The sequence below is a fragment of the Equus caballus genome, chromosome 17, assembly GCF_041296265.1.
Source record: "Equus caballus isolate H_3958 breed thoroughbred chromosome 17, TB-T2T, whole genome shotgun sequence".
Classification (NCBI taxonomy): Eukaryota; Metazoa; Chordata; class Mammalia; order Perissodactyla; family Equidae; genus Equus; species Equus caballus.
Window position 1 is genome coordinate 100,908,779 of NC_091700.1, and position 20,384 is coordinate 100,929,162.

The following is a 20,384-nucleotide window of genomic DNA, read 5'->3' on the forward strand; positions in this document are numbered from 1 at the left end:
TCGACAGCAGCATGGAGTCTCTGGGGCCATGGGTGGAGGGGCGTTTCCCACGCTCTCAGAGCTGGGGTCGGCCGGCGCTGGGGGCTGTCGGGTCCAGGGGACGCCTCCAGCTTATTGAGCAGATGGTGTCCCCGCCTGGGCCTCCCTGGTCAAGACCAGAGTCCCCAGGAGCTGGGCTCTCATGCCCCAGATGCACAGCTAGAGGCTGCGGCCTGCAGCTCAGCCCCACCAGGCGGCCCCCGTCCCAGGGCCGGCACAGGACGCCTGGGTTTGGGGTCTGTTTCGGTGTGAGCCAGCACACGCTCCACCCCGGTCACAGACAAGAGTGGGGAAACCCACGGTGCCGTGGGCAGGACCCTGGCTGGTGATGGAGTTTCACGAGAGCAGGGACTGCTCAGGGCCTGCCTGCCACGTGCTCTCTGGGCCCGAGACTGACTTCCCCTCCGTCCCTTGTTTCTCACGCGCCAACGTGGAAAATTACCTGAAGAACCTCTTAGGCCGGTTTTCTGAAGTCCTGAGTCAACAGAACTTCCACCCAGACGCTGCCAAGAGTCTAGGAAGAACAGCAACAGGAGGGACGCAGCCAGCACGGCCTGAGCTGAGCCGTGCCCCCGCCCTCCCCCCCCCCCCCCCCGGCCCCCCGGCCCACACGGCCTGATTGAGCTGGACTCCCCTGGGGGGCCAGGTGGAGGCGGGGCACGCACACGCACAGGCGTGCACACACATACACACACATACATGCACGGGGTGGTGGGGCCCGCCAGGGAACAGAAAAGTGGGTTCCGACCAACAGGAGCCCCAAGGACACGGTGAGCATGCTGAAGACCTGCAGTGACCCTCGGTGGGGCCGACTCTGGCTACCTGGGTTGGCCCTGCCAGGACCTGGGTGGCCTGAGCACCATGCCCTCGTGTGTCCCTGCCAGGTCATCATGTAGCTTCAGGCCTCTGTCTGGTCTTCTTAAGTGAGCTTGGCCTGGGGGTGCCTCCTGACGGGGTGTGGCATTGCGGCCCCCAGTGTCTTGTGGATCCTGCCAGCTGTGGGTGACAAGGGACGCTCGGCTCCTCCCGCCTCGGCATTCGTGGTCATCCCACCTGGCCAATGCGGCCGGCAGGGGCTCAGAGTGTCCTTGAGGCCACAGCCCCATTCTCCAGGGTTCAGGGGAGTCTGTCCTCCCTCGCGGTGCCCGTGCTCCCCTCTCTGCTGTGATGACTCTCCTGGCGTCCACCTTCCTGCACACCGCTCGCCTCGGGCTCACGTCGTGACTTACGTACCAACTCACATTCCACAGCCAGGAGGATGAGGTGACACTGGAACCCGGACCGTGTGCGGCTGATGCAACTTTTAGGAACAACCCCACAGTCGTGGAGTGATGGGCCGTGGGACACGTCGCTGTTGTCCGTGGAGCAGGATCTGAAAGCAACCCGGAGCCCCGCCTGCCCCAGGACAAACTTTGGAGTTTGGTATTTTAAAAAAAGGATCTCAGTCGTGGAGGAACCATCCAATTGTCAGTCCCCACACGATGCCGGAACCTTCTCTGGGACCCCCTGCTCAAACCCCTGCTGCGCCAGCGCTTACCAGCCATGGGGCACCTGCCCTCTGCCCCACAGTCCCGTCAGGCTCAGGAGGGCCATGCCCCGCGTGGCTCCACACCTGAGTTCTGTCTCCCCAGGGAACTGCAGGCCCTGTGCCCTCCACTGGGGGTTGTGGCTCCAGGAGCGTTTGCACACAGCTGGCTCCCATGGGTGGTTTGCGCCCTCGCCCTCCTGGGGTCAGAGAGCCAGGACTACCCGCCCCACCCTCCCTCACAGATGCGCTCTGAGGCCGTCGGCCCCGCTGTGGTCCCGGGTCCTGACGGCAGCTCTGCACAGGCCAAGTGCAGTTCAGCTCCACCCACAGCCCCTCGGAGGAGAGGAGCAGGGGTTTCTGACGTAGTCAGAGCAAACGTGGGGCCGGGTGTGCAGGTCCATCCAGGAGCGGGGAGCAGGTGCCGGCCACGCCGTCTCGTCCCTTCCCGGCGCCTGGCTGCCGCGCGGGGGGCCCTGCCAGCACCTCCCCCTGAGGAAGGGGCTCACCCCACAGCAAGGGGCAGCATGTCGGCGGCTCCCAGGGGCTGCCTGGGCCGCACACTCGGGTCGGCATTGGGGCACCGGTGGCAAGTGGGCAGAGGGAAGGACGCCCGGGTGAGGGGCCCACACACACGGCCCCCGCTCTGCATACCCCCTGCTTCCCCCAGAGCTGCTGAGCCCTAAAGACACAAGGAGCAGAAACCGCCACGCAGAGTTAGAAAGGTTTCTGTAAATAGTTTATTTTTCCATATCTTTGGGTCGGAAAGAAGCGTTTGGTAATAAAAATAACAGAATTATTTTCGAGTTGGCTCCGTGGAGCCGGCTTTGCTGGGGACGCTGTGGTCGGCATGTGGCTTTGGGTCAACAACGTCAGTCCTCGCGACTATTTACACGTATGTTACAAGGCGGAGGAAGGTCTTGAAGGAACAGCGTGGGGACTCGGTGTCTGGGGAGCTGCTCGCAGGTGGCGCCCCTCCCTCCGCATCTGGGAGGGAGGCCTGAGTCGGTTGGCGTCCGGCGGGGTGCTGTCTAGGGGGTGGCCGGCTCAACCGGGGGGCAGGAGTGCGAGGTGATGTCACTGTGCTTGTAGGTGGCCTCGTCCAGGTCCAGCGCCTGCCGGTTGACCTCTAGTGTCATGCAGCCGCGGTAGAAAGCGGTGACGGGAGCCGAGGTCACAGGCACGTCTGGGCCAGCGGGAAAGAAAAGACAGCGTCTTAGCAGCGAGCGCCCGCTGTGTCCCCACCACAGCGCCCCCAAGGCCCTGGCCTTTCCCTGAGAGGGCGCCCTTCCTCTCCTTCCAGAGCATCAGCACCACCCCCGGGCCCCGTGCCCGCAGCGGGCGCTGCATCTCTGCCAGGCAGGCCTCGGCAGGACAGCCGCCTCCCCCGGGAAGCACACACAGATCGTCAAATCGATTAGCAAATGACTTCTTGGCCCTGGTGAGTCACTCAGCTGCAGGGCGGCCCCTTCATGCTCATCAAAGCCTCGTTTGTTACAGCTGAGAGGAGCCAAGACAGACGCCCTGCTCTCGCAGCAAGTGGTAACCTGCGCCGAGCAGGGGCCCGCTGGGCTTACATAAGTGCCTGGCACCCTCTGCCTCTCTGCCACCTTGCCCGTCACGTGGCTCTCGGCCGCAGGCAGGCATGCAGGCAAGCATCTGATCAGACATGAGTCCTGGGCATGGAGGAGGCAGCCACACACCGGCCCTTCCGGGACACAGGAGGGGCTGGGGTTCCTCTGTCTGCTGCCACAGCAGCTGGACACCAGGACTCGGGGACACTGGCCGGGGCACAGGGGCACCTGCTGCAGCATGGCCCCCCATCGGCTGGGCCTTCCCCTTGGGCCTTGGCCAGAACCCCTGTCTGACACAGCTCAGGTGGGGGGCTCCTGAAGGACGCAGAGGGCGGCGGACATCCAGGCCAACACTTGTCCCCACTGTGTGTGTGTGTGTCAGCCTCGACTGGTAAAATGCTGAGCAGGTGCTGACACACACGAAACACACGATGCCGCCAATCACCTCCTGGGTTCTCTTCCTCTAAAACAGTCCCCGTCTGCACAGGAACACCCGGCTTCAGTGTAGGGGGGCAAGTGGGGGTGGTCAGAGCAGCTGGTCCCACCCCTGAGCGCACAGCCCACAGAGCGCCCTACCTGGCAGGCCCCCCTACCTGGACGCCCCTACCTGGCGGCCCCTACCTGGCAGGCCCCCGATGAAGGTGCGCACGGAGCCCTGCAAGTGCTTCCCGAGGACCGCCAGGGTCTCCGTCAGCCCCTCATGGCTCACTTCACTGGCGCCCTTGGTGCCGTCGACCTCCAGCACGGCCTCGCCCTCCTTCACGGAGACACTGACCACGTGCTCCTGGCCGTCACAGACCTTGATCTCCATCAGGGCCAGGGCCACGCTCTCCACGGCCAGGACCACCAGCTGCAGGACAGAAGCAACGGAGACAGTGGGGTCTCTGGGCCGGGCTCTGCGCCCAGTCGCTCGCTGGTGTGTGCCTCAGTTTCTAGACGTGTAAAGCAAGGGGCCAGCATGAGGCCTCCAAAACCCCTTCCCATGATGGACTATGAACAAACAAAGCAGCGGCATCTGAGGCCCGGAGTCGGCCATCCACACAGGGCGCACTGCCACACAGAGCGGGCTCAGAGCCATTAGTGTGTCCAGGACCCAGGACACAGGCCACGGCCGCTTCTCCCACGAGAAACGGCCACATGAGCCTGTGATGCAGGACGGCAACGGCAGCGGCAAATACAAACAGGCCGGCAGGCAGCCGACCTGCCACCTGGTGCTCACACCTGGCAGAACACAGCTCTGACAACACGGGACAGAAACACGCCTGATGACATGAACAGAAACACACTTTGACGACACAGGACAATCCTGCCCTCTCCTCCCTCACTCTCCCCACGGGGCAGGTGGCCCCACAGCTGTTGGGACCCCAGCTCTTTATCCCAAACACCCGCACTGGTGGGAAAGCAGCTCAGGTCGTGTGTGGCCCGTCCTCGGCGATGGTGGCAAGCCTGTGCCCAGCCCCGTGAGCAGACAAGCTCGCCAGCCTCAGGGCAGGCCGATGGTGACCGCGTGCCGTCCGGGCAGCCATGTCCCCCACTTGGGACAGAGGCCAGAGCACAGAAGCTCCTCCCCTCGCCTCTGGCTGCCCCAGGCGGTGACTGCTACACAGTGCTGGGACAGCGGGGGGGTGGGGACAGCTCAGGTGGAAGGAGCAGCTGGGACGGGGTGGGGCGGCCGTGCTCACAGCTCTGCCCGTGTTGCCCGGGAGCGATGCTCTTTAGAGGGTCCGGGCCGCGCCTTCCAGCTGACTTTTCAAGAGGTGCTGGAATGTGAATCGTGACCTAAATCATCTGGCGTAAACACAAGTGGCTATTGAAACTGCTCTACGCTGCCAGGCTGGCCAACTGCACAGGAGGGAAAGTCACGCCAGTCCCCATGGCTTTGCCCACGGCATGTTGGGCGATCTTGGGTCAACAATGTCCCCAAGCCAAGCGTGGTTGGTCAGACCCCCATGGGGGTCAGGCGAGCGTGGGACAGAACCCCGAGAGGCAGGGAGTGTGGGACCCAACCTGGGAGCGGTGGCTGGAGCCCCGAGGGTGGATGGACCCCCTGCTGCTGGCAGGATGCAGGGGCAGGAAGTGGTACCTGCTTTTTGAGCTTCTTGGTGGAATGGTAGTCGACCAGGGCCAGAGAGAGGGCGACAGCATGGTCCTCACCCACCAGCGCCAGCAGCACCCCAGTGTCGGTGGCGGGGCGGATCCGAGCCACGACCTCTATTTCCCAGGTTGTCTCGGTCCCGACGTCTGGCGATGTCCGTGCTGCGAGGAAGGCGGCGCACCATGAGGCCATACAGATGGAGGAGAGGCAGGCGTGAGCCGAGGGCGCGAGCCACAGCTCCCTACCCTTCCCGGGCCGCGGGAGACGCCAGCCTGGCTGCAGAAAGCAGGTGGGAGGCCCCATGACAACGCGATGTGGAGCTTGTGAGACCCCATCACTGTCAAGCTGCAGCCCGCAGCTGGGAGGTGACAGGTTCTGGCCACAGCCCCCAGACCCGGGCCACCGAGGAGACAGTGTCCCCTGGCCGTGCCAGCACCCGCTCTCCCCAACGCCCTCCTGGTGACCCCAGGCCAAGGCCCCCAGGACCACAGGTGTCCACCTCCCCAGTTGCCCTCGCTCCCTCGCTGCAGGACTCAGCTCTTTCCACACAAGGTGCTGGAGTTCACAGCCCCAACCGCCCCCCCGCCCCCACTCCCTGGGGGTCAGGCAGGTCCCTGAGGTCGGAGGTGCCGGGAAGAGCGACACAAACGGAAGCTGCTGGGCTGCAGTTTCTTTACTATCCAAACGCCTCCACGGAGGGACTCGTCACTTGGATGCACTGCACACGTAATACTAACTGTGTAATAAATGCGTGACACCCATGATGTGATACATCACACATGACGCATGTGGATGAAATACGTACATACTATCTATGCATATCTTGCACAAACCAGTCCAAAAAGCACACTTGGTGGGAAGGGCTGGATCCTGGCCGTCTGAGGGCGAACACCCTGTCTTTCCTCCCCACGTTTGAACCACCTGCTGCTGAAGACGTCCAAGACCTCTGCCCTCTTGGTTTTCAAGTGTTCTATCTCACGAGAACGACGGAGCTGCCCTGCAGGAGCCGGGTGCAGGCAGGGTGTGCTCAAGCAAGGTCAGTGTGGCCGGAGCTGGAGGCCCTCCCACAGGAGAGTCACAAGCCAGTTCTCTCCCCACCAGACTTGAGCCCCGTCACGTCATCGCTGGGGCCCCATCCCTAAGTGGGGTCTGTTAGGATCAGTTCTCAATGATTCTTCATTGAATTGATTGCACATAGAAAAAGTTACCAAAAAAAAAAAAAAAAAAACCCTACAGCATTCTCCTCCATTGCCAGGTTCTCCCTTCGCTTGTGCAGGAAGAGAGGAGAGTCCCCTGCAGGTGAGCGTCCCAGATGGGGTGTAAGACCCATGGCTGGCGGTCAGAGCGTTTTTAAAGGCACCAGCACCTCAGCTCTCTTGGGCGCAGAATGGGCTCTGCCACACGCCCCTCCCGCCGAGGGCTCTTGAGACTGTGAGACCCAGGGAGTCCAAACCCATTCTGAGCTGCTGCAGACCAAAAGAGGACGTTCTGTGATCTCCTGATGGTCTTTCCTGTGTTATACAACAGGCACTGACGGTAGAGTTTAGGATTCACTAAAAATGCCTAGAGTTCTAGACACCATGTGACCTTTGCTGTCAGAGAACTCAGAGATCAAAGCCACATGGCAAGAAGGGCGAGCAGACCAGGATATGCTCAGTAAAGGCAGTGTTTGCTGTCTGTGCTACAGCGTGAAAATGTCACGTTAAGTGAAGAAGAATCAAACCTTTATATACGACTATTTATATTAAACACTCAACGACGTTCTAGGTTCGTATGCATAAAGATGAGTAAGGGAGTGACGTGTGTTCTGTATTAGGTGGTGCGATGAAGAGAGAATGGTTCTTTTCTCAAAATTACCTTCAATGACATGGCGATGCTTCTGACAGTTAAAGCAAAGACACAAAGGGGGACGGTGATCCGAGGCCTTGAGAGGGGGGAGGAGCAGGCCCCATCTCCTCCGACCCAGAGCGTGGGGGTCCCACCTGGTGCTGACGTGTGGTATGAGGTCTGGAGGAGGGAGCTGCTGCCTGCCCTCCTGGGCTGATGAGCCGGAGGCGGGGGGAGGCTCGGGGGGGCAGGTTTGACCATAAAAGCCCCAGAGTTTAGGAAAAGAGAGGGCCTGGGGGCGCCCCAGTGGGACTTTCGCAGGGTGGGAACATGGAAAGGGGCAGCATAGAGCCAGAAACGGCCCCAGGATGGTGGCCGTTGCAGCAACGCTGGGAGTCTGTGCAGGAGTGGGCTACGGAGAAGGGAGCATGAGGAGTGAGCAAAGAGCTGCCTGGACCAGGGTGTCGGCCGAGAGCAGAGACCCAGGAAGGCACCTGTGGTCAGACAGACAAGGCTCTGGATATGGCCCCGCGGTGGGCTGCAGGGGCTGGGAACCGGCCGAAAGAGTCTGTACGATCCTGTGCATATGCATCCTCCTGGGCTGTGCACAGCTCGCCTAAGAGGCTCGAGCTCAAAGCCACTATGGTCTGTGAACCAGGCACAGTGACCACAACTCAGGGCGCCAGCTGGTGTGCGCTTGAGAAACAGAGATTGACGTTAAACCTGTCTAAGGACGAGATTAGGGGAACTCCTGAGAGTCAAGTCAAACGGAACTGTGCAGCTGTCCGTCACTGATCCGAGTGTCACATGGACGTCCTCAGAGCAGCGTCTGTATCATCGGGAATCGAGAACAGATGTGATTCAAACATTAACACATTTCACATAAAGTTTGTGTTTCAGTGACCGCTCATTCACTGGCTTGCTAGGACTGCTTGTTTCTACTGCAAATCATCACTAAGTTGATAACAGAAGGACAGAGATCGTTGTGCTGTGTTTTGTTCTAAGAAATTAAGGGCCTTGCTTCGCAGAAGCCAGGTCTGCCTCTGGGCCGACCCTCTACCTCCTGCAGCCACACTGACACCGTGCACGGTCGCCAGGGATGGACGGTGGTTCCCAACCAACCGGGCCCACGTTCAGCATCCCCACACCCAACCTGGGCGTGCCCACACAGCCCTCAGGGCCGCCCCCCGAAGTCTGCCCCTAGGTCCCGCCTTTCTGCTACATGTCAGGATCACGCCAGCTTCAAGAAGTCTTGTTTCTTCTGCATCCGTCTTATTTCTCCAGGTGTAAAGGAGAAGCTCCTTGGTCTCTTCCCACGCTGGCTGGATAGGCCACAATCTCTTTGAGAACGTCCGCCTTCTTGGCAATTGCGGGACTGGGCCAGCTGCTTCTGCTCATCCCCGATGGCCCTCTCTCAAAATCTGGGTTCACTGGAGTCCCAGAGGCCGCCACCCCGCGGCTTTTAGACGCTACCCTTTTTATTCCTTGTGAGTCACTGGCGATCGCAAGGTTCAGTACATTTTGAGAGCTTCTCCACCTGCTTGGGGGAGCCTAAGCTTGTCTCGTCTCAGAACCTCCTGCACAGCATCCTCTTAGATGCCCCAGGTCTCACCTGGCCTGCCCATCTCACCATCGCAGGCCAGCAGGGCCATCTCCTCGCCGCCTGCCACTCCTTCCTCACTGGCTACCTCAGAACCGAGACCAGGCGCGGCCACCCAGAGAGGTGGGGCCTGCGTCCAGCCCCAGGCCTCTGGGGGCACCAGCTCATCCCCCATGCTGTGGTCCTAGGTAGGAAGCCCTTCCAGGTTTGTCTGTTTTTAGCGTACATTGGCCGAAAGTCCCACCATCACAGCAGAGGAGCGGCACTCACCGTAGTCGAGGCTGTAGAAGGCAAACCCGGTCCCGGGGTAGAAGGAGCCCCTCTCCGTCACCGAGAAGCACTGCATCTTTGCATTCACCTTCACCGTTTCCTGGATGGCGGTGTCCTCGCCGTTCAGCCAGTTCCAGCTCCTCATACAGCCATCCAGACGGGGGTTTATCTGGAAAGACACAGAGAGCCCCGTGGCTTCCTCGGAGCCACACACGCTCCCAGACACCACGACGGGAGGCCAGGCCGCTGGTGCCACCCCGGTCAGACGGACAGGGCGCCCTCTTGGCCCAGGCGTGTGGAAATCCACTGCAAAATGGACGCATCCTATTCGTGGAGGTTATTTACTTCACAAAATGATTCACTGCAGGACGCCCCTGAGCAGAGCACACGGTGGGTCCTCCTTCCACACAGGGTGAGGGTCACACGCGTGCGTCGTGAAAGCCACCACCTCCCTTTGCACTGGGTTCCTCACTCGTGACAGAGTCAGGAGCACTGACCGCCTGTCTGAAAGGCTGCGGGACGAGGAGACACTTGTATAGCCATTGTGCCTGGTGGTCTCACCGGGCCCCCAAACACACCCGTGCAAAGTCAGTCCAGGGGCCAGGAAGGCTCATTCCAGCTCAGCCATCACCTGCTCTATGGTTTTGAGCCAATCAGGCCCCTTAGCCTTTATCTGCAAAACCAAGACGCCTGAGGGGGTGCACGGCCACGGCTGACGGAAGCCCCGGACAGTCTGATGCTCGAGGTCCCTGCAGGACGTCCTTCCACTGGCCCCAGAGGGAAGATGGTGCTAAGGCCACCCGCCATTTGAACCTCCACACACTCTGAGCATTTCTCCCATCTGCTGTGGAAGCCATGACTACAGCACCGAGCGTTCTGGCCAGTGGCATGAGCACGCAGGAGATGGAGAAACATGGCAGCGGGCCGGGCACGCGGTAGTGGGCAGGGGGGCAGGACCTGGAGAAACCACCAGTACTGACCTCCCTGTTAGGTCTTTTCCCTACGGAAATGCTGGCAGGCTTAACAACCCAAATGTTCCTGGGATTTCTGCAAAAAAGATGACTGTTCTTTTTGTTAAAGAATAATTTCATGGTGTTTTATCTCAACTCCAAGACAGACATTTTACTATCAACTCAGATGAAATCTCAAGTGAGTGCCATAGAGAGAGAGTGGGGTTAGTGACAGCGGCATGCATTGCCTGCTGACTTCTGGGAAACACTAGCCTTCCAAACCTACGGTAGCTCACGCCCAAGGCTCGTCGTCTGACCCATCCTGGGCTCCGGCCCCAGGTCAGGATGGTACTTACAGGCTGGATGAGGTCTTTCTCCTTGAAGGGGATGCCTCCAACAGTAAGGTTCAGATGGTACAGTCCTCTCTCGAGCTGGAACAGATCCGCAGCCACCGCAATCTTCATAACAGCATCCTTGTTCACTTTGACCACCAGATTCCGCTCCAGCTCCTCAACAGAGATCTGAAGAAAACCAGTGCTGTGAGAGGTGGGCACACACCTTCAGAAGGAGCTCCCAACCTGGGGGGCCACTTCCATATAGACCAAGAACCAGGAGACTCCCAAACTCGGGAGACCACATCAGTGACCACTGAGGACCAGGAGACTCCAAACCTTGGGGGGCCACGTCCATCACCACCGAGGACCAGGAGACTCCCAACCTCGGGAGACCACGTCCATCACCACCGAGGACCAGGAGACTGCAAACCTCGGGAGAACAGGTCCATCACCACCGAGGACGAGGAGACTCCCAACCTCGGGGGACCACATCCATCACCACCGAGGATGAGGAGACTCCCAACCTCGGGGGACCACATCCATCACCACTGAGGACCAGGAGACGCCCAACCTCGGGGAGGCCATGTCCATATCCTCCTCCAAGAGAACCTTCTTGGAGCCACTTTCTGGTCTCATCTCCCCAGGCCCTTAGTCTCAGCCAGGGAGCTGCCCCAAGGAGTGGGAGTCGTGCCTGAGGCCACCACCCTACTTAGGTCCGCCCTGACATAACTGCTCCCCAGCTTCGGTCCTTGGCTTCTCCTGCCCCCCTCAGCGGTCCCTTGGCAAAGAGAGAATACACTTTATTTCTCAATCTCTACCACCTAATTTGGTGCCTGGCATAGACTGAATGCTGAATGAACGTCTGAGCTCATTCTAAAACTTTCCATTCTCTCCTACTTTCCATGAAGGAAAATTTAAAAATCTGTCACCTTCTACATTATGCATCTTCCTAACCATGCTGGGGGCAGGGGACAGGTTAGACGCGGCAGAATGGAGAGAAACCACCATCGAGCTGAGCCTGCCCCAGCACGGCCAGGTCACAACTCGGGGGGTGGGCGTGGGGGTGGGAGTTGCGTCCATCGACTGCCATGCTTCCTTGCCGCGGGCACCGTCCCAGCCCCACAATCGTGGGCATCTGCCTCCTCAGCCCCGGGGGCTGCTTCCTTCCCTACTCACTGTCCCCTCTGTGCTCTGCTGAGGGCATCCCCCACTGCTCGGAGACGCCTGCCCTTTAAGAGGGCGGGGAGAAGGAACTGGCCATCACTCCACAGGACGGAAACATTAGCAAACGTCTGCGAGGTTTTTATCCGCAGACACTGGGTGAATTTTTCCATTTTTATCTTTACTCCTAAATGCTTTTCCCGTTTCATTTTCAAGCGCTCACTTCTAAAGCCCACTTCCAACCAGGCGGCCTCTGAATTTCCAACTGAGCCTGCGAGTCACCGACTGCCGTGCTCCAGGCACCAGGAGGCGGACAGGCCGCATGCTCCTAGCCAGCTGCCGGCGGGACAGCTGCCCCCAGCAGGTCTAACCAGGCCTCAGCAGTTCAGACTCCAGAGGTCGCGGCTTCTCCACACAGTAGCACTGCGTGAGCGTGTCTGGACCTCAGCAGAACACAGCAGACCCCTGAGGCCAGGCCCAGGATGGCCGACCCCTCACGTGTGACCATGCCCTGCACCAAGAGGCCTGGAGCCTGTGGGGCCATAGGGTCACAGGAGCCGAAGCCACACCCTGGCAGGGGGTGCTCAGCCTCGGCACCACCCACAGCCTGAACCGGACGGTTCTCCAAGGTGGGGTGTCCTGTGCACTGCAGGGTGTCCCGCAGCCCCGTGGCCTCAACTCAGCTGCCAGGAGCCGCCCAGGCCTGACAAACACTGTCTCCAGACACAGCCCATGTCCCCTGGTGGGATCGCCCTGCCGGGAACCATGGGTCCCATGCAGGAGCCGCACTCGGGACGTGCGACGTGACGCCCATGGGAGCCTGTGCTTCCTGGGGGCCCGTCCTGCCACGTGCAGTGCCCACCGCCTGTTGAGCGCGTGAACGCCCGAGCACACGTCAGAGCCCCTGGCCCAAAGCCTTGCCGGGCCAGGCCGGCCCAGAGGGGGTCAGCATGGCCACACTCACTGTCTGCCACATGCCGTGGTTGATGACAGGCCCGCTGCTGGTGACGCGCCCAACGCCATGGTAGCGGAGCTGCAGCTCCAGCCGGCCGGCTCGCAGGCCCAGGACGATCCAGGTGCTGTCCTGACGGCCTCCCGCGAAGAAGAGGACGCCCTCGGGGTCAAAGGTCCTGAAGTCGAACTCGGCTACCAGCCTGAGCTCCAAGAGAGAAACCAGTTACGCGAGACCCGCAGCCCCGGCCTCCTTTGCTAGCGGTGTTCCAATCGGTGTTAGGAGCAGCAGGTGAGCAGGCCGAGGCCCCTGCCCAGCATCCCAGGAACCGCTGTGAACCCCAGAAGCCGCGTCTGCGGGAGGCAAGCTGCTCTGACCCAGACCCGGCAGGGAGGCCGCGGGGGGACGTCTGTGCCATGACTGGCAGACAGCAGGACCATTAGCGAGCACTCCCCAAGCGTGAGGATGGTGTCCCCAGGGCCGAGCGCGCGTCTGCGCTGCTTTGTGGGAGCCACCCCTCACCTCGTGGGCTGCAGCCTTTTGAAGCGCAGCCTGATGACGGGTGTCCCGCTGAACATGCGGCCCAGGTACAGGGACTTCAGGCTTCTGGCTGTGCTGAGAGGCACGCACGGCAGGATGTCCTGCGGGGGGTGGGGGGGAGGTGCCCAGAGGCCCTGGTTTAGCCCACGGGATGCCACACCACCCTCCGTCCTCCCACGGTGCCCACCCCGCACTGTCCGGCCATGTGGGAATGCTGGGACGTCAGGTCCCCTTCTTGCTGAAACCCCCGAGATCCTCTTGTAATCTGACCTGCCAAGGGACTTCCGAGTAGTGCTAGTCTCAGATCTTTCCATGCGAGTCTCAGATCTTTCCAGAAGCCTGGGCTCCTGTGCCCACCTGGCACATGCCACGTGCTCCTCCTGTGCCCACTGCCTGCCTCCTCCCGCCTCCCCTGGCTTCTCCCTAACTTGTGAAATATTTCAAACACAGAAGAGAGTACAGGGAATAATAAAAACAACTCTAAAATACTGTAAAATAAATAAAATATGGAGGCCTTGAAGACTGTTTATTCTAGAATGTTCCCTGCTCTGCCAGGCGGCTTCTCTGCTGCCGGGCACCACCACGGCGGGTGCCGGAGCCGCGAGGGTCGGCTGGGCTGACTGCTCATGTGGCTCAGAACCTGAGCGACGTGTCGGGAGAGACGCCCGTGCGCGAGCGAGGCGCCCCGGGTCCCCCCGGCCCGGTCAGCTGGCCATGGGGTCTGAGCAGCCGCAGTGATGCCATCAACACGATCCAACGCCCAGGTGGAACGTCCTCCACGCGGCCCCGAGGACACAGGCCTTCAGCAAAAGTGCTCCTCCCACAACCCTCCCCGCCAGCGGTTCAAGGGCCGTGGACAAGCCACGTGGGCAGCCTGTGCGTTGGGGCGGAGGGGAGGAGGGGGAGTTGAGTGCCCGGCAGACAGCGCTACCTCGCAGGTGTTCATGTCCTGGGACAGCTTGAGGCCCCCGCGGCCGTCGCAGTGGCAGCTGTAGCTCCCGGGCGAGTTGACGCAGGCCTGCTCACAGCGCCCCTCTGCGCACTCGTCCACGTCTGCCGCCACAAGGAAACGTCCAAGCCTCACTGTGCGCTCGGACACTCCGATCACACATGGTGTGCTTGCCGTGAGAATGGGCTTGGAAGCGTGTGGCTCGACGGCACCCAGTGAGAACCCCACAGGCCCTCTGCTCCCGCCACACTCCCCGCCAGGCCCAGCTCGTCCCAGATGTCTCAAATCCTCCCCTTCCATGGGACGGGGTCGCTGACCGAGCAGCACGGGGCGTGGAGCGAGCACACGCCACGTCTGCCAACGCTCAGCCTACGGGTCTGTGCCAGCGCAGGCATCTTGGGGTGCTCGAGGGCCCGAGGGATGGCCCTGGAGGGAGATGGGAGAGGGTGCGGCTGCCAGGCCCCAGCTGGTGAGAGAGCCTGTCCCCTCCCTGGGCCCCCAGGACGTGGCCGGGACTCAGCGAGCAAGTCAGACCTCAGAGGTCTGTTTCCGAGGGCAGGGCACCTCCCCATCAAGTCTTTTCTCTGCGTCTATGGCAGGTTGGAGAAGGGGCCCATGTGTGTGCATGTGTGTGTGTGTGCGCACACGTGGGTATGCACATGTGTGTACATGAGCCTGCACTTGTTCCCACGTGTGAGCATGGTGCACTGCATGTATATGTGTGTGCACAGGAATGGGAATGCACAAATATGTACACGAGCCTGCACTTGTTCTCGTGTGTGAGCATGGTGCACCACACCTGTGTGTGTGTGCGTGCGTTTGGGTGCGTGTGCATGCGTGTGTGTGCACGTGTATGCACGCACGTGTGCGGTGCCGCAAGCAGGGGCACCCACCTCGGCAGGACTTCTCCTGGGCACTGAAGGTGTAGCCCTCATCGCAGAGGCAGGAGTAGGAGCCAGGCAGGTTCTGGCAGCGTGCCTCCCCGCAGGCGCCCGCGTCCGCACATTCATCTATGTCTGCAAGGAGAACCACCGGTGCGACCGCAGCTGTTTCAGGCTGCAGGCCCAGGCCGGCCAGCAGGGAGCCAGGAACCTGCCACCCTGGCCATTGGGCTGAGGCGGGCGGATCTCAGCGCCCTGGGCGCCCCCCCACCATGTCCACAGAACTTTGCAGCTCCAGGCCCAGGGGTGGAGGTGGAGGTGGGAGTGGGGGTGTTTCTGATGGAGTCCCCTTGAGAAGATTGACTCCAGACGCTGGACAGGGCTGCCCAGCCAGAGCGCACACGGTGGTTTAATTCAGACAACTGCAGTACAGGAAGGTGGAAAGTGACCCCAGGGGCCCTTTGAACCCAAGTCCACCCTGAGTCCCTGGAGCCGGCATAGCCCATGGGCCTTCATTGCGGCTCCCTGGCCTGCGCCCCATCACTTCGGGTCGGCCTCCCCTCCCCTCGCCCCTCCCCCAGGTCTGCCATGGAAGTCCAGCCCACGGCAATGCACACTGTGCGGCTCTGCCTCCTGCCCCCTGAAAGCCAGGAGCAGAAACCCTGCAGCTCGGCAGCCACCGCAGCAGTGACAGGAGGACGCCCAGGAGGGGCAGCTGCCACTCCAGGCACACGTGGCTCCTCAGACGCATCACAAGACCCCGCCCCCACACCATTCACCTTCCCATACACAGCAGGTTACCGATAAACACGGCTTTCAAACACGAAAACCAGGAGACACGGCTCACAACCTTCGGATGAGCCAACACACACGGCACGTGTCCCTGGGGGAGGCACGTGAAACCGCATGAAACCTTCCACTTCATCAGTGTTGACCCACGGAGCTCCTCCCACGGCTGCTTTCAGAGCCAGGCTGGCCGCCCCCCACGTCCACCCGGGGCTCAGAAGCCTCCTGCCCCTCCACTGGCACAGGGTTGGGTCCAGACCGCACCAGCTGTGCTGGACATGTGAGAGCACACACACATGCACACACACGTGCATGCACACACTCACATGCACATGCGCACGCACACACGTGCCTGGGGAGCGGGAGGAGACTGCTCTTGGTGAGGGCACAAAGGACGCTCGTCAGCGCCAGCTCTCTGACCACAGCTGATAAGGTCCTGCCACAATCGCAGGAAAACCTCCAGGGCCGCCACCACCGGCTCCAGGAAAGCTCTGATCTGGGCAGATGACCGGCCTCTGGACGTTCCTGAGTCGGCAGCCAAGAGAGCCCCTAGCAACCTGTCCCCAGGGCTGAGCATCGCTGCTGGACACCGTGGGTCAGTTGGCCTCCCACGGCGGCTCCGGGATGCCTGAGCTGGGAGTCCTTGAGCTGAGTGGGGCCAGAGCCCCCGCAGGGCCTGTTAGACCCCCACGGGCCGGGCCACCTCCCCTGACTGGAGGCTGGGAGGGCCCGAGAGCCTGTGTTTCCCATGGGTCCTGGGATGCAGAGCTGCTGGTCTGGAACACGCCTGGGGCCGGGTCTCACAGCAGCACCAGGAGAGCCCGGGAGCCCGTCCTGGCCGCACCCCAGCAGACCCAGCACTGGGCGCCCCTTCTCCACGAGGAACAGGGGGCAGAGTCCCAGTGGGCCCACACTGGCCCCAAGCCACCTTGCCTTCTTCTCCCACCACTGCTGAGTCGCCACGGGGCCCCCTGAAATGGGGTGGGCGGAGCTGGGGGCCAGACTGTGCTGGACCCCCGACTCGGGGTCTCCATGACCCCAACTTTCCACTCCCTCCTCCCCAACCCTCAACTCTCCTGACACTTTGCCCAAGGAAGATGCTGCGATCCAGCTGTGGAGCACAGAGCATGGGGACCCAGGAAAGCCAGACGGCAGGCGGACAGTGTTGGCACTGGGCACAGGACGCCCAGGCCCAACCCCACTGTGTACACAGAGCTGAGGGGCCCACCAGCCCTGAAACAGGTTCCACCCCCCCACCCCCACCCCATGTGGGGCTGCCACACAGCCTGCGGCCGCCCGGCCCTTTCCTAAGCCCCAACCCTCAGTCCAGCCCTTTCTCTGTGGCCCAGGGGGAGCCTTGAAGCTGCACGCAGGGCCCCGCCCCTCCCTCCAGCGTCTGGGGGTCTCCGGAGGATGCAAGGGAGAGTCAGGCTCTTCCCGCCTTGGCCACAAGGCTCCGGGCCTCATTCCCACAGCCTCCCATGCCCAGGTCTGGAGTCCCGAGGTCCAAAGAGAAACGGTGATGGCCAAGAGAAGGGAGGCCTGTGGGGCGGAATCCACAGGTGCACCCCAAAACCAGCTGCGAGGGCGGGGCTCCCGCCGTCGCACTAATCACTGAGTCACGCCAACAAGAGGGACCTCAGGCCCAGAGCCACCCGCTGTCCTGCACGCTGTTCTTGGGGGAAAGGCGACAGGGGCAGGGGCCCCCTCAAACCACCAGAGTCCTCCTCCCGCTTGACACACCTGACGGGAGGTGGGAAGCTGACTAGTGACCCGGCCACTCAGGGTCTTGGGAGGAGGTCAAAGCAGGGAGGCCGCCTCGGGCACAGTGGTCTTGGCCAGGGGTGTCCACACAGCCCAGGGCAGGGCAGGAGGGGGGGTGTGCCCTGAGAAGTCCCCTGTGGCTGCAGGTGCCCGAGACGCTGACCCTGAGAGGAGCTCCCAGTGCAAAGAGCAGGGAGGTAGGGGTCCTCAGGGAACCCTGAGGCCACCAGGCATGTCAGACGCCCCCCAACAATGGGGTGTCCTCAGCTGCCCTGAAAGACAGGCCATGACCCAGTGGGGTCTGCATTTGGCGCCCAGCCCTGGGGTAGGCGGCTGTCCTCAGGTCCAGGAAGATGGACGGACAGGGGCTGGGTTATTCTGTGTCCTCGGACGGGCATCATCCATGCACAAGGACGCCTCCTGGGTCCTCGGGGACAGGAGCCACTGACATGGACAAAATGGAAACTGCTTTTAGATGAGGAGGCCACCCCTCACCTGGAGAGTCAGAGACCGGCCCAGGGGTACCAGGCTGCTCAGACCTCACTGCGTGTCCCCCGTCCTGGGTGGGCTGGCCACAGTGCTGAGCCGTGCCCGGGTTCTCAGGGACGTCTCCCTGACGGCTGTCAGCACATCTGATTGGAGAGCCAGGAGGGAGGAAGAAAGCCACCCCCTGAGAACTGGGGAGCTGCCTCGTGCAGGAGCGCAGAGGGTGCGGCCTGGTAGCAGTGACTTCTGGGTGTGCTCAGGGCTGGGCCACAGGGAGTCCCCAACTGGACCCTCTGGAAGCAGGAGGGGTCGGGGGTCGGGGGCCAGGGGCTGAGCTGCCCTCCACTTTCCTCGGGAGTAGGCCTTTCCCAGACAGAGGCCTGTGAGTGGGGTCTTGGGGAGGCCAGCTGGGTGGGTGTGGACAGGGGGGTCCCTGGGACGGAGCCTCTGCCCTGAGCTCCGGGCCCATGTCCCCACATCCCCTCTGCGACGTCCTGGGCTCCGAGTGCACAGACGCGCCTGTGGGCTCCGTGCGCTGGAAGGAGGCCCAGCCGCCCCGCCCCCCAGCAGGCAGTGTGTCTCCCCAGCCAGGAGGCCCGTCCACAGATCATGGTGACTCATGCCTGTCCCGGTGCTGGGCAGCTCCCTCGCCGCTGACATGCCCGGGCATGTGCTCTCCGTGCCTTCCCTCCCCTCCAGAACCAAAGGGCTCAGCCAGGCCCGCAGCTCTTGGGGAGGAGAAAGTGTGACTGCCGGCACCTTGGCAACTACAGCTGCGAAGGGGAGGAGGGAGGCTGGGAGGCAGCGTGGGCAGACGCAGGCTTACCGAGGCAGGTCCTGCCGTCTGGGGAAAGCACGTAGCCGCTAGAGCAGGCGCAGTGGAAGCTGCCTGGCTGGTTGGTGCATACCTGGCTGCAGCCCCCGTTCTGTTGGCCGCACTCGTTGACATCTGGACACAGGGCACAGAGGGATGGGGAAAGCCCGGAGGTGACACACAACCTGGTTCCACCATGCCCACCCTCAGGTCCCAGGGAGACAGCCCAGGAGGCCCACCACGCTGCGGGCGGTGATGGCACGTGGGCAGCTCCATGGGGCCCGAGAGCCCACGGGAGGACAGTGGAGGCCGAAGGTGCCTGAGGACCGACAGAGCCCGGCCGAACCCTCACAGGCCACCTGCGGGCAGGGCCTCCGTGCGCTTAGCCGCCCCCAGGAAGGGACACGAGGTCTGGAGGCAGGACAGGATGCTCCAGCACAGTGAACGGGGCTCCCCAGGCTCTAACTGGTTCCCGGGGGGATTTTCCTGCAGTTCTTTGCTGACACTGTACAACCGCAGGCTCAGGGAGGCTGGAGGTAAAATTACTCTCGTGCCCTTTTCAATTGAGGGGTCTGAGGCCGACTGGGGCAGTTTTGGGCTCCATGTGGCTTCCTCCTGCCCCAGGCGGCTCCTTTCCTCCTCCGGGCCTGCTCTCGGAGAGGAACCACTTGCTCCGCCCCCATCTGCTCCAGGAGCTGGCCTGGCCGGGGCACGGCTCGGGCCAAGCGTGAACGGCTCATTGAGCTGGACCTGGACCGTGACCATCCCTGGAGGCAAAGGCAGGGCCTCCCATGCCCAGGAACCCCGCGGGCACCTCCAGGCCTCCTCACTCCTGTCCCAGCCAGAAGGGGCTAGTGGGCCATGTCCCTGGGCTGGCCGGAGGGGAGAGGTGGCCAGTACAGCCAGGGCCTCAGGCGGTCCTGCGTGGAAGTCCCGCCCCCACGCCCTCACTGTCCGTCCGTCCATCCACACTGCGGTGGCCTTACCTCGGTCGCAGAGCCGGCCCCCCCAGCCGGCCCTGCACTGGCAGTAGAAGTTGCCCATGAGGTCCTGGCAGGCCTGGGTCCCCTCCTTAGCGCAGGGGTTCGGAGAGCACTGGTCAGGCAGGTCTGAGCGGAGAGGAAGAAGAAGATCTCTTGAGCAGCTCCCGGCAGTGGGGAGGGAGCATCCTGGGGCTGGAGACTGCTGAGGCACCCCCTCTAAGCCCCAGGCTGGCCACACAGAACCCCCACCACTGGGTAGGGGTGGGGGTCATGAAACAGGCTGGTCAGGACCCCAGCTGGTTCCAGGAATCCAGGTCAGCTCGGAGGGCACGGCCACCCACCCGTCGGGCCACGGGGCTTGGGCCGCGGCCTCAGGGAGCCGGGGAGGAGAGCTCGGACCTCCCAGGAGCAGGTCGACAGGCCCTGGCTGACCTAAAGGCCTTGGCAGGTGCGCAACATCTCCCCATCCCTGGGGGACGCCTCCACCTCCCCAAGCCAGGCCCCTGCCACTCAACCCCCAGCCCATGACCCTTGCAGCATCCTCTCCAAAGCACCTGGCCGCCCCTCCTGTTCCAGAAATCAGCCTGCAGGCCTGGGCTGCACAGGGACCAACCCTCTCCCGCCTGGCCAGCAGAGGGGGGCGTGGCAGGTGGGACAGGCTTTCCAGCCGCTGCCTGGCCCGCCAGCTCAACCCAAAACATGTGTGGGTTTCAGAACATGTGGGGAGGCCCTACGACCGGGGAGAGAGGGCTTGACCATGCGGCGCTGAGACCCCACTGGGAGGCGGAGACCCCGGGCTGGCTGGGCTCAGATGCTGCACAAACCGCAGGATTTGGACGAGCAGCCAGCCCTG

General features: G+C 62.4%; 1 protein-coding gene across 2 annotated transcripts in view; it reads right to left on the bottom strand.

Annotated features, from left to right (window-relative positions):
• Positions 1 to 2,281: 2,281 nt before the first annotated feature.
• Positions 2,282 to 20,384, bottom strand: part of GAS6 (growth arrest specific 6) — a 42,350-nt gene continuing 24,247 nt past the window's right edge. The window contains exons 5-15 of one of the 2 annotated variants that reach the window (XM_023621923.2): positions 19,535 to 19,657; positions 18,561 to 18,683; positions 14,711 to 14,833; positions 13,800 to 13,921; positions 12,851 to 12,969; positions 12,341 to 12,530; positions 10,237 to 10,401; positions 8,931 to 9,099; positions 5,222 to 5,394; positions 3,760 to 3,988; positions 2,282 to 2,750 (exon numbers count right to left, since the gene is read on the bottom strand). In XM_023621923.2, coding sequence (XP_023477691.2) covers positions 2,596 to 2,750; positions 3,760 to 3,988; positions 5,222 to 5,394; positions 8,931 to 9,099; positions 10,237 to 10,401; positions 12,341 to 12,530; positions 12,851 to 12,969; positions 13,800 to 13,921; positions 14,711 to 14,833; positions 18,561 to 18,683; positions 19,535 to 19,657 — 1,691 coding nt within the window. In that variant the 3' untranslated portion in view covers positions 2,282 to 2,595. The remainder of the gene's footprint in view (positions 2,751 to 3,759; positions 3,989 to 5,221; positions 5,395 to 8,930; positions 9,100 to 10,236; positions 10,402 to 12,340; positions 12,531 to 12,850; positions 12,970 to 13,799; positions 13,922 to 14,710; positions 14,834 to 18,560; positions 18,684 to 19,534; positions 19,658 to 20,384) is intronic. The other variant, XM_070240543.1, reaches the window with a different exon arrangement.